This window comes from Lichenostomus cassidix, chromosome 11 (genome assembly GCF_008360975.1).
Source record: "Lichenostomus cassidix isolate B80296 chromosome 11, HeHo_3.0, whole genome shotgun sequence".
NCBI classification, from domain to species: domain Eukaryota; kingdom Metazoa; phylum Chordata; class Aves; order Passeriformes; family Meliphagidae; genus Lichenostomus; species Lichenostomus cassidix.
The window spans coordinates 12041359-12055029 of record NC_139492.1 but is presented as its reverse complement, the minus strand read 5'-3'; the positions used below and the strand labels follow the sequence as shown (position 1 = coordinate 12055029).

At 38.1% G+C, this 13671-nt stretch overlaps 1 protein-coding gene across 3 annotated transcripts in view; it reads left to right on the top strand.

Moving 5' to 3' along the window:
* The window catches only part of NKD1 (NKD inhibitor of Wnt signaling pathway 1), a 118155-nt gene extending 104725 nt beyond the window's left edge, over nt 1-13430 (top strand). For all 3 annotated transcript variants that reach the window (XM_085071883.1, XM_085071884.1, XM_085071882.1), the window contains 4 exons: nt 824-971; nt 1757-1841; nt 5574-5704; nt 6460-13430. In XM_085071883.1, the coding sequence (XP_084928009.1) occupies nt 824-971; nt 1757-1841; nt 5574-5704; nt 6460-7034 (939 nt within the window). In that variant the 3' untranslated portion in view covers nt 7035-13430. The remainder of the gene's footprint in view (nt 1-823; nt 972-1756; nt 1842-5573; nt 5705-6459) is intronic.
* The last annotated feature ends 241 nt before the right edge of the window (nt 13431-13671 follow it).

Genomic DNA, 13671 nt, shown 5'->3' with positions numbered 1-13671 from the left:
GACTTGAAATACCCTATTTGAGCCTGGATGGATTAAATCAACCTGAGGGACCTTTGAGCATCACCAGCGACTAAACAGTGTTTCTCCTGTGTGAAATGATTGGCTTGTTACAATTGGCTGGTGTTCTTTCCAAAACAACCAGACATGTAAGCCTTTGTTTGCATCCAATTGCCTTCAAACAGATCTGTGAAGAAGGTTCTGTAATAGGCCTGACTGGATAATATGTGCAGTTCAAAAATGTGGGTTTAAAACTGGTTTAAATTTTACAAAATAAGCTAGAACCCAAAACACAGATGGTAGGATGATACCCAGACAGACATAATTTGTTTCCAGACTTGAGGTTTACAGTTCTTCCACTTCTCTTACTGGTTTTCCTCTAGATAACTGACCATTTAACTATCCCAAGGGAAAAAAAAAAACCCCAAACAAATAGGAAGATTGTAATGTCCAATATTTTAATCAATTGCTGTGTTTTTTTTGGTTGTGTGAACTCAATTTTTAGTGGAGTATAAATTGTTATCTTTAGGTTCTGTGTAAATCAAAACAAAGCAAAGGTAGAACACCATTTTGCTGATTCAGAGCTTGGAAAACCTGAGTATCTTGTGCTGTTGTTATTGTTTTGATCTGGTTTGCCTTAATTCATAAATGCATTTGGTGAAGATTGTAATGCTCAGTGCAAGTTGAAGTCTTCTAAATTCAGTGACTTCTGAGGATACTTCAGCATTTAATAGTTGCAAGTCCAAAACAACTGTAAGCATCAAAGCTGTTGGTTTCATGCCATTTTCACAGTTCTGTGTTCTTTTGTGTTTCAATCCAACTCTAGGATATTACCAGCTTGCTTCATACCATCTATGAGGTAGTTGATGCATCAGTAAACCATTCTCCTAGTTCCAGCAAAACTCTACGAGTGAAACTTACTGTGGCACCAGATGGCAGCCAGAAGAAAAAGAGTATTTTATTAAATCATACTGGTAAGGATGTGCAATCAGCCATTGGAAAAAAATACAAAAAAATTCCAGAATTCCGTGAAAATCCATCTCTATATTTTGTTAAAACAAATATGTATATAACTTGAAGGTAAATAATTATGTGGGTATTTTAAACCCCATGAACCTGCTTTATGGTCTCGGTTGTAAAACTACCTGCCTTCCTTTCAGAGTCTCATTAACAAATGAGGGTTCCTCTCCTGATGCATTGCTTCTTTTGGAAGCAGCAATAACCTCTATATTGTGTAATTGTCTTTGTTCACTGCAAGGCAAAACTAAGACCTTTTTGACTTGCACCACTTTATCTCTGCTGATAGTACAGCCCTTGGTTTGTGTGAAAGTAGCTGTAGGGATATAAAATGTTTCTTGCCAGTTCATAGCTACCACTGCTGCTGGGTAAAAATAAACAATTCAGCATAAGTAAACTTAAAGAGTCCATGCCTAAAAATTGCCCGTTTTTGTGTGATGGCAGAGTCTACCATTAAAAAAATGATTGTACCATGATGGTTTATCCAGCTTATCTTCACTGTAATAACAGTATCAGTATAATAATTGTATCAGCATAATTACTTCAGTAGGTAGAGTAGTACTAAATTGAAATACTTAGAAGTATTTAAAATAGTACTTCAGTGGAAAATGTAGGCATCACATCTAAAAGGAGAACCTTGTAACCTCAGTTTTAATAATACACTCACTCCATCAAGCATGGACAGAAGCAAATTCTCACTGCAAGGACAGTAATGTGACAATAATGTACTTTCTTTTGGCAGATTTGCAGAGTGCCAGGCACAGAGCTGAAAACAAAGCTAATGAAGAAGCAAGAAGCTCTGAGAAGAAGCAGAGAGCTTCTCTCAGGTAAGGGGAATGAGCCCTGACTCCTGACAGGCACTGGGTACCTCTGAGGAAACCTCAACCATTCATTTCTTACTTGTCTGTTTTCTTTTTAAAAATTATTAAAAAAACCGTGGAGGAATTATAGGAGTTTTCATTGTGGAATTATGAGCAGATTCCTTAGCTGGATAGTTTGTATATTAAAACAAACAAAAAAGAAAAAAATCCTGAAATTTTCTTCTTCTGTGAGCTCTTCAGAGGATTTGAATTGCTTTTTACATGGCATCTGCAAATAAGTGAGGTAAATCTTTTTGGCTAAAAGTGTCCTAAAACCTTTTCATCTCCTTAGCAGCCAGCCAGCTCCTGCCTTTCTCTGTCCTCCTTCCAGCCTATCTTTTTCACTCATCAACTGAAATAGTGCCAAGCTTTACATGGTCTAACTTGGTTACCAAGTCATAACCAGACCAGAGAACTAACAGGTCATCTTGGTGTATATTTGATATATTCTAGGATTTTATGTTTCGTACTAAGGCAGAGGGAAGTGTTTGCTGAAATGTTACAGTAATGACATTGACTCATTAGTTGTGTTTGTTTCTTCAGCTGCAAATTTAAAAAAGAAAAAAACAACAAACTCTTGGCTTTCCTTGGATTTAGGGATATTTGTCTGAATACATAACAAATTTATCAGGAGAAGGAGCATTCTGTCTTATTAAAACTGACAAGAGAACAGTACCTCCCTTTTTTGGATGGAGAAAAAATGCTAGTGAGTTATCACAGTGAGCAAATCCCAGTACAATCAAATTTCAGATTAAACGAAAAATAAAATTACTATTAATCTTGTGTCAGCAACTCTGTACAAAATCTTCTGTGAACTGAAGAATACTCCATGGTTTTACTGGCTGGCCTAGATGTGGTGTTCAGATTGTCTCTGCCCATTAGCAAAGTTTTGCCCCGTGTGAATTCAATACACTGTTTTTGTTTGATAATCTAGTGCAAAAATCCCCTTTCAGTTTGAAGTTCCCCTCTTATCCACCTTGAAGTTCTGGCTCTGCAAATGTGATGTTTTTATGAACAGCAGGCACTTCCAATTACATCCACAGTCATAGAAGCATCAAATGTTGGGACAAAATGTTTGTCCTTCTCATCCCTTAGGTGAGACAGAACACGTGTATCTTGAGCTGAGTAGATCAGCATCAGACAGTGGTCAGCATCTGACAGTTCTTGTTGCATCCCACTAAGTGTAGGCAGGATGAAGAGTGTGCTGTTCACCCTGGGTGTGTTTCAGGGATGTTTGTGCACTCTGGCCAAGTTGACAACCCTCAGGAAAACTGCTGAGACTCAAATCAGCATCTCGTGATATTAATGCAGTTGCTTCCCCTTTGAAAGCAGCAATGAGGACTTGTGAGAACTGCACACATTTCACATGTTCAGTCACTTAGGAATTCTAGGCAAGATGTGATTAATATTCAAGATAAAATGGATAGAAATGTTTTTATCCTGAAGGCTGGGAGGTAGATGGGTTAGATTTTTCATTTGCTGGAAGCTGCAGGCAGGAGTTTTCACCTGTAGGGCTATTATGAATATCAAGATAAGCAGCTAGATTCATGGCTAGATAGCCTGATTCTCCCTGACTGACTTAAACTCTGTGTTCTCACTGAGTGAGGCTTTCAGATGTCCCTGCATTTTTCTGCCCTCTGCTTTTCACTGCTCTGTTCCCTTTCCCTGCTATATTGTTGTGTGCTTAGTGCCATCAGGGTGACACATCAGCATGGGAATTTTACAAAGGACTTCTATACACTCCACAAATGCTTCAGCAGATGCCATTTTTTATTAAAAACAAAACCGAACCAAGTTCAAACCCAGTAACAACAGTGTATTTTTACACAGTCCTTGCTGCATGGTTGATGCCTGCCTGAGCCTTGCCATGTGTTTGCAGGACAGCACTGTGGGGCTGGATGCCAGACACTGCAGTTCTCAGAAGTACTTGAAGTTCTCTTTGACAGTGGAGCACATCTCTCATCAGTGTATAATTGCTTCACTGTGTATATTTGCATGAATATTGTTGAATGTCTTCTTGCATGTAAGAAAGTTATTAGAATGTGGGGCTGTGGCAGTACTGGCATCATTTCTCTTTTCTGTCTTGATGAGAGATTTAATTTATTACAGTAACAAAATAACAGGTTCCCTGTTAACTTCATTTCCAACAGACAGTGCTGTATTCAGTGTTGCTTAATTCTGTTGGATCAAACTCAATGATGTCTTTTCTGGGTTAACTGTGCATTGTCTTCAGCATATGTGTGCAAGTCCCAATGGTTTCTGTATGTGATTCCTGCCTGGCAACTGCAGTTAGGCAAGTCCTAGCCCCAGAGGTCTTTTGTGTTGACTTGCTAAAGTGTAAAAACCTGTAAAGGTGTGTCTGAGACAGGAAAGGTACTGAGTTGTCTAGGTATCCAAAAAAATAGAGACTATCTGGACAGTCCCTCTTTTTTTGAGAGTACCCCGTGTCACTTCTGGAGTTCAAAGCTGACTCAGAGACTTTAAACCTTACCTGCTTTCCAGGCAGACTCTCCTCCATTCAGGTGACTCTGCCTCTATCAAAGTAGAGTAAAATGATCTTCCAGGTGTAGGTCAAGTCTTGTGACTTTTATCAGAGAAACTGCAGACCTGTGTCTGACAGAGGCACAAGGGGACTCAGCTCTGTAATATCCCTGAATAGTGCAAGTAGACCAGGAAAGCCATTTGTGCCAAAGCTCAGTGGGATCAGCAGCCTCTGGAAACTTGGAAATGTGTTAATAGACTAAAAGCAGAGTGCTGGGCACCATAAGTACAGAGCCCATATTTAGCAACTGGTGTAGGATGCAAGGCCAAACTCTGGTCTTAGGCTGACATCAGTGCAATTGCACAGAGAAAGAGCAAACCAATCTTGTGCTGCTGGACACTGAACTACGTGAATGACAGGCAGCAACTCAATCAAGAATTTTCTGCTTATCCTGTTTGTTATATTGAAAATGTTATTCATATTTGCAGACTTCCATTTAAATTGCTGAATTAAATAGTTTGGCATTATGGGCTACAATACTGTAAACTTCGGCCTGATTTTTTTCTGCCTCATAAATGAATGGTATTTCAGATATTCATTCTCAGGAAATAGTTCTGCTATAAATAAAATTGCAAAGCTGAGCAGGAAAAGGAGTTGAAATTCTAAAGCCAGCATCTGATCTGACCTTATTAATTATATTTTGGAAAGCAATGGTTACCTCTGAGTAACCGTTCAACACCTTCTCTTCCCAGGCTCTCTCTAGTCACTGCACCTGTGCTGTTGCCTGTCTTTCTGAAACAGGAACACATGAACATTTATCTGTATTACCTCAACACTTCCTCACAGCAGTGGGAATGGTCACGAATCAAACAGCAGATTTTCTTTGGCATGTCCAAATTGGAGAATCAGTTGAATGATTTGGCCCTAAGGCAGAAAGTAATAAATGCTAGGAGTGTTTTTATTTGCTTTTGCACATGTGATGCAATTTGAAAGCCTTCTTTGCTTTGCAACATCAGGGTTGATTTATATGAGGGGAAGGAACAGTCAGTTCAGGCCTATCGACTTAGCAAATCTGGTCATCCAGAATTTCAAGTGTTTGTTGTTTCTTTGTGAGCAGCTCCTGTCACTTCAAAGGGTCCATTAGTTGTTGGTTTGCAGATGGTGATAACAACTTTAAAGAAGATCTGCTGAATTGTAATTTTGCTTCCTGCTGACAGATACCACCAGAGTGAGAACAATCCAGAGCAAAGTGGGTGCTATCGTCATTGTGTTGATGAGAACATTGAAAGGAGAAACCACTATTTGGATCTTGCAGGAATAGAAAACTACACATCAAAGTTTGGGCCAGGTGATTTATGTTGTAACCTCATAATCTTTTCTTTCTTAGTTACATGTTCCATATCAGGGACAGTGAATTGTGAAGCTGTGCGATTTGTCTTTAGTGACTTAGCAATAGGACTGTGAATACTGCAAGGTAATTACTGGTGAAGGTGGTATCACAACAGAGTGGCTAATGTGCTGCAAGGCTGCTTTGATGTACTTGTTTGTGTATCTAAACTTGGAGCTGAGCCTGGGAGAACAATCTCTACATCTCAGTTATTAAATTTAGTCTATGGGTGAGGCAAGGATTGACTTTTGGATGCTGGAGCTTGTTCCCAAGATGATACCAGAACATATTTTATGCTCACTACTGACCCCAAAATAGAGGAATGTGTGTTCATACCTGGAGTTTTGGCTTTAGGCCCCAGTTAAAGAGATTTGGATTTCCTTCATTTCCCTGCTCTCTGCCAGGGTTTTACTATTCCACTCACAGTTAATTTGATGACCGAGGGTTGGTAATGTGAAGGTTTTTACACACACACACACACACACACACACACACACACACACACACACGTTCAGTCTTCTCTAGATAGGTATTCATGTTTGTGTGTGTATTATTTACTGGCCAGAATTATTAAATGTAATTAAACTAGACAGCTATAATTGCATTCACTTCCTTAGGAAAAAATTGTTCAGCCGATAATGCTATCCCTGCCAACTGCATGCTACTAATTAAAACTTTGAAATACTAGATGACTAACTCAGCTTGTTATTTCCTAGGATCTCCTCCAGCAGCTCAAAAACATGACCCACCAGGCAGAATTGTGAATCAAACGAGATCCCGTTCTCATGAGCCTGAGACCTTCCACGCTCACCATAGGAAATCTCAAGTGGTGGATCCAAACCACATCAATCTGGCTGAAAGTTCCTATGCCAAGATTGCAGAAATCCAACAGAGGCTTCGGAACCAGGACTCAAACAAGCACTTTGTGAGGTCTCCCAAAGCCCAGGGCAAAAATGTGGCCCCTGTGCACCCTGGAAGGGCAGTCAGAAATAAACCTTTCCAAGGGGTGCCTGTGCCCATGGCTTCCCCAAGCACACGGGTGGGGCAGAACCTGCCCTACCTTCCCTTGCAATCCCAGCAGATCCACAAGAAGCATAAGCAGAGGGCAAAGGAGAATCACCAAATGTGCAAAACCTTTCCGTCTCCAGGGACAGTTGTGGAAAAGGAACATGTGAGAGACCTGCCCACAGTCATTTTATATGAAGGCCAAGTGGGACAAATGATACAAAGACATGAGCACCACCACCACCACGAGCACCACCACCACTATCACCACTTCTACCAGACATAGAAGAGATCCCACCAACATCCTCCAGGAATCATCCCAAATGAAGGAAATGCATTCTTGTGATACGAGAACTAAGGCATTACTATGATTAATATTATCATTACTCCATTAATATTCAGCTAGCATATATTTTAGAGGTTATATGGAACTCTTGAAACTTACCCTATTTATATGTTGTGGAACCGCATAGCTTACTCAAACACCTTGTGGATTTTTTTTTTTTTCCAAGTGGCTTGTAAAACAGCAAACAGCCATAGCTTTTTGAGCTGTGATATAATACAGGTCGTCAACGCACTTCTGTACAAGTACTACTTCCATTGTACTCAGAAAGATACTTCAAACACTCTTGCAGACATCTAGCTTTCCACTCTGCTGTACGTCGGCTGATCGCACACAAGCCTTTCATCAGGGGAGCAATGTTCGAAGGGTTGGACTCCAGAGATACTCAGATAATGGAAAATACAAACAGCTGCTACCTCTAGTATTATTCAGATTTTATTTTCTTTTTATTGATTGTAATGTGCTACAGGGGGGAAATTTAATATACTGTGTTTGTGTAGCCTGTTTGTGTTCACATCCTTTCAAAGCATCTTAATTACAAGGAAATATTAGCTAAACTTGTCAACAGGGCTACATTTGTACGACTTACACTTTATTTTCTCGGAGATTCTTCATTGACACAAGTACAGTCTATTATATACTGGGTAATATTTAAATATACTTCTTTTATTTTTGGTTTTTCTCTTGCTTATTCTTCACTCTGTTTGGGGTAACCGTTTGAAAAGAGGAGGATGTGAAATGGGGTTTTCCAAAGCATCACTAGTCTTTAGTGCTTGGGCCATAAGTATCATTCATGGGAGTTTGAGAAGGAGAGGGGTTTATTGGGGAGTTTGTTTTGTTTAAATCCACAGTTCTTAGTTTTGAGAAAGAATTGAGGAAATATACTTTCTCACGTTAAATGTTGGCAAATATATATAAAATATAAATATAAATATATATATATAAATATGCACACTCTCAGGTACATTTTGTTGTGTTTTAGAAATCTGTGGTTTGAATATTAACATTATATTTGTTTTTTTCCACAACAGTGACTTTTTAGAGACACATGCCATGGCATTTTCTTGGTGCCTCCAATTTAAATTTCCCAAGCACCTACCAATTTGTTCTTGTCACATTTTAGAGACGTGTATAAAAAATATCATTCACAGTCATTCTGGCTTCTTCTACTTTTTCCATATCAAAGGGCTTCCATTCCATAAAGGAGAATCAGACCACACTCATGAGACCTTAATGGCTGCTGAGAAATTTGAAGGTCAAAAGGAAATTGGAAAAGTAAAAAAAACAAAAAAAGGGTCAGTACATTCAAGTTTTGCTTTCAGTGGAGCCCAGATTTATAATAGATTCAGTAGGATTTTGTACAGATCACCGTTTTGCAGGTAGAAAGTGACTGGAAAACATCTACATTTCTTTTGGAACATTAAAGTAGAGAACTACATTGAAACATAATTGTTCTATAAATGTATTTGCTTTTGGTTTTAATTATTTTTAATGTTGTGGTATTTTGTCAATAGTATATATTGTAAAATGTAACTATCCAACATTGTTATAAGCCCTCTATGATTAGGGTTTGGTTTTTTTCTGACTAGAGTTTTGGTCAGTCCAAAATTACTGCTGACCAGTTTTAGAGGGATGTTGTCCTTTCTAAGAACACAGAGACATCAACCTTTTAAAGAACAGTGGGAAGCCTTGCCTTCTTGTGGAATTGGAACAGAATCACTGCTTCATGGTAATTAGGTCCGTCTCTTGTCTCCCTGGATCAGCAGATGTTTAGACTTATTGTCCTCTAAAAAATCTGGTTTATTTTATTTTACTTTTTTTAGCTGTCAACAGCGTGTTCTGTAAAACCTAACAAAATGTTTTTAAAATGTGTTTGATCTGTGTGACAACTATACTGTTCTGTTTATTTTTAAATTCCTAAAGTCCAAAAATATTTATATGCAGAATTTTCTGTGTTGAAAATATGAAAAGGCCACAAATTTGGTTAGTTACCACTGAGTTGTTCTAGTCTAAGCCTTTTTTGCTGCTTGTGTATCATTCTTTTTCAATGTATATATAATTATGGACTGCAAAAAAAAAAGGCATTTTTATGTCTAGTAGAAGGAATAAGCTTATTTATATTATAGTGTTAAAAAGTCTGATGTATTCAAGTGACTTACTTTATACCGCATGCAGACACACAGTGTACATTCCATCTAAGAAGGGATGCCATGCTATTTGTTTTGAAGAAGTAATTAAAGAAGTAATTAAAGCTGTTCTGTTCTCAGTAGAGCATATGCCAGGAAGACTGAGAGGTGGAAATTGTTCTTAAGTCAGTTTTTAAAAAATGCAGATTGTTGCTGAAAACCAGAAAACAGTCTGGAAAACTCGAGTGCTTTCAGAACTGTGGAGTTTTCTAGGAAAGGGCAGCAAAGGGGTAAAAATGCTCCTTCACCCAAAGATATTTTGCTGGAAAAGAAAACAGCACCACTACCAAAATCCCCAAATGCCATCAGCTGGAGGAGTGTGCAGTTCTGGCTGTGCCAAGAGAACTCAGACATGGAGCACGACTGACCATTGGTCACAGCCTGGCATTGATTTGGTTTGGTTTATTGTATTTGGACATGCAAAAGTCAAATTCTGCCTTGCTCACATTCTGTGAAACACAAATACATTTTAATAACATGGCATCCCCTTACGAAAACTTTACACCAGCCATGTATGAATATACAGTATCTAAATACTGTGTTGCAGTTGTGTTATGTGCATTATAAGTGTGAATAACATGTAGCACAGTTTCTTTTCACAGAACCTTAAATTTCCGTATCTTTTAAATATGTTTGCTTTTCAGTATTTTGTATAGTAAATATAGATGGTTTTGACTAAATGCTTTATTTATTTAACAGCAAAAACTGTGCCAAGAGAACCCCCTGTTTATTAAAGTTTTACTAGTTCAGAAAGTATATTTCTTCTTGTTGTTGTGGATTTCAGGGGCCTATTGCAATTGCTGTCAGTGCTTGCAGATCCCACTGATGAAAGAGCTTGCATTAACATTTTTAGGAACAGGATCAGGAAATTACGTATAGACTGGTTATGCTTTGGTCTAATATTTAAACTATCAAGTTTCAAAGTTAAATTTCTTGTCCCCTGCTGTTGGACCTGTGTTGAGTAACTGATATTTAATCTTGCTATTAATTCTGAAAACTTTTCCTTAAAAAAAATAAAAATATTGTTTTAAGTTGTTCAAAACCATAGCGGAATCAAAATTTGAAAGAGTTTAGTTTCTGGTTAAACAAAACATTTTATTTCCAAAGAAAAAATATCAGAGTTGAGTATATTGTTAATATTGAAAAGTAAAATGGAGTGGCATTAAATAACTTCAGATGAAATCTCCAGACTTTTCATTTACTTTTTCTGTTTTTACACAAGGCAGTTCAGCAAAATGAAGCCAATATCAAAGTTTGCACTATTTGCTGAAAAAAATTCAATTGAAAAATTTTGCTCATTTCTACCAGCTGCAATTCTGGAGAGGACAGTTTTTTGAAAAGAAGGAATGCTAAGCTCTTCTCACAACTTCATGACCACAATGCAAAGTATTCTAAGCTAAGGCTGTGAAGTGAAATCTCTGTCCCAGTGAAATCTCTGGCAAGGCTGCCAGGTTCCCACTGGCTGCAGGGTGCCTGTAATTCCATTCCAGGCAGGTGAGTTTGAAGTCTACATAACGTGCAGACAGTAATTTCAGTATTTATTTTTACTGCATCTTACTGCTGATGGGTTTGCTAATAGCAAATGGACTTTTCACTGTAAGAGATCAAGCTGATAAATTAATTAAGATTAGCAGCAAATACTGTCTTTATACTGATGTTGCTGGAGGACCTCAAGGCACTTCCAAATGTCTTTGAAACAGCCACATGTCATTTAGTCATTGCTAGAAATGGAGAGCCAGTTCTGCCCCTGGGTGATGAGGTACAGGTTCTCCTGGCATATTGGCAGAGCAGCCCCTTGAGGCCCAAAAGCCAAATAGATGACCTCTGTAATGGTTCTTTCTACTCTAGTCATTGTGAGCATAGGACAGCAACGTTTAGCTGGAGAAGTACCTTAAAAATGTGTGTGTACGTGTGTGTGTGTATATATACATATAAATATATATATGTGTGTGTGTGTGTGTGTGTGTGTGTGTCCTCTGGCAGAAGTTAGTGAGGGGAGCAAGGTGGATTCTGACAGAGGTGATTTTTTCTAAAGGGATGAGCACTGTGGATGCTCCACAAGTTGCCACACAGCTAAGATGAATGCATACTGTTCTCCATATGTCATCGTGTACCTCAATTATTGAATGACAGATTTCATTTGTATTCCAATTAACAGGAAAGTTGGGCCCCTTTGGGCCTAGATTATACTTGAGAAAAATTCATCATGCTAGAAAATTTGCAAAAACATTCACTGTAATTTTTGCCTGGAGTACAGGCAAGAATGTTCATGTTTGGAAACATGTCAGCTAATCAAGTCTCACCTTTAATTACCTTGATGCAATTCATCAAGATCTGAAAATATGTTTTCAAACATGACTTATTCATGGCTTTGCTGGGAACCAAGTCTTATTCAGCATCTTATTAGCTGTCCGACTTCTTTTTATTTTTTTTTTTTAGTATACCAGCAGAAACATGTTTGAAAATCCATGAACTAAAAATTAAACTTAATGTGTTTTCTAAATAGCTTCTGGAAAAAGATTTCTTTCCTAACACACTTAACAGTAAAACCAACCTCTATTTATGACATAATAATGTATTTTTTTTGCATATTTGAGCAGATGTTGAGTTGATTTGGAAGAGTCTGTTTTGGGATTTTTTTTTTTATTTTGTTCTGTGCACATTTAAAATGTGCTCAAAATGGTCTAAAAGGAGCAGATATAGAAAAGCAAATAAGTTTATATTGAAAATATTCAATATACATTGAAATGCATCTTATTTGAAGCTTGGATTATAATTATTAAATAATGAGGTTTTAATGATGTTTTAATTTACTTTTATATTTCTATATATTTCTAGATAATTCAATCCTAAATGAACTAAAATGGTAGGAATCACATGGATGAGGTGTTCTAATTTCTTTGTTTTAAACTAGCAGGAATTAAGGGCTATTCAGGCAGATTACTGAGAGGGTTAGAGCTGTGAAGAAAGACTGGCAAGGGAAGGATGGACAGAATTGAGAAGTGTGGGGATAGCACAGAAATGTCCAACAGAGGGGCTGGGGGAGACACACCAGAGGCAGGAAAATGCTGTATGGAGGAGTTTTATTCATATTATTTTTTGAATCTCTTATGGTACATTTTTTGCTCGTAAAACAGCAACAGTAGTTTGTAGAATGCTTTTCACTGGGAAAACTTGAAAGATTTTCTATAGGAGGTGAATCTCCAGCATGCAGGGGGAGGCACAAGGCAGGAGAGCTGCAGATAATCCTGGGAGCTGTGGCAGAAGAAGGAATGATCCCCAGTTTCCTGAGTCCCTATCCATGCTGAGGGAAACATCTCTAGAAGTGGAGGTGTTTCTGCAGCTGTTTTGAATATTCTTAAGAACACATTTTGAATAGTGACATCAGTTCTTTTTGTCTGATTACAAACACACATTAGTTGGTCCAATGTTACCCAAAGCTTTGGTATCTATCCTGATTTTTCTAAACACTAAGCACTAACTCTGCCTGTGAAATCTACTGACACAAAAAATACTCTTTATACCACAAGGAATGGCAGGCTGGGCCTGTTGGTTGTGTCATCAGGCTGCTACTCTGGGGACCCAGTGTAGGAAGTTCCAGAAGTTTCTCAAGTGTTAAAGACATAATGTTCAGGTGCTTCATAGATTTGGCAATGGGCAAATATTAACAGTATCAGGCATACTGGTAATGATGTGCACTGTGCTTTCTGGTTTTTAGGACATATCTGTGGAGTGGGGTGTGCATCTTCCTCTGAGTGCCTAGTCCATAGAGACAAAGCTTCCTGTAATTACTGCCAGCAGAGAGATGTACTCCTTTGGTGTTGTATTCTGTGGATGAAGATATGGAGTTCAGATCCTTCTGGTGCTGAGTGCTTATTCTTGCACTTAATCTTTCCCATTCTGTTCTATTCACAAAGTATAGCACGCTGAGGCTTTGTGAATTTTCTAATAAAACACCTAACAAACTGGGCCAAATTTGTTTGCAGCTTCATAAATGGAAGCAGAAGAGCCCCATGCATGTCTTGGAATTTGGACCTTACAAATGCAGTTTGCTATGAGTCATCATTTTTTCTTGTACTAATTTCAGATATTTGATAAGCTCTTTTTATGGTTTACAAGTTTAAAAAGACAAATAAAACTTTGTAGATTAAAACATTGGTTTGGAGGCTGTATTTTTTCTGCTCTCCCTGACATTCTGTGACTAGCCTTTTTTTCTGTGGGCTTCAGCTTAAACTTACAAAGTGACTTTGGAGAGGGTGTTTATAGTTCTTTGCTTGCTTGTTCACAGGGTAAGGCTGTTGATAGATGAATAAAGTGCCACTTGAGGTTGTTAACAACCATGACTGGTAATGCTAGTTCAACTAAGATAAACAGTGAAATGCTGTGGCAATTAG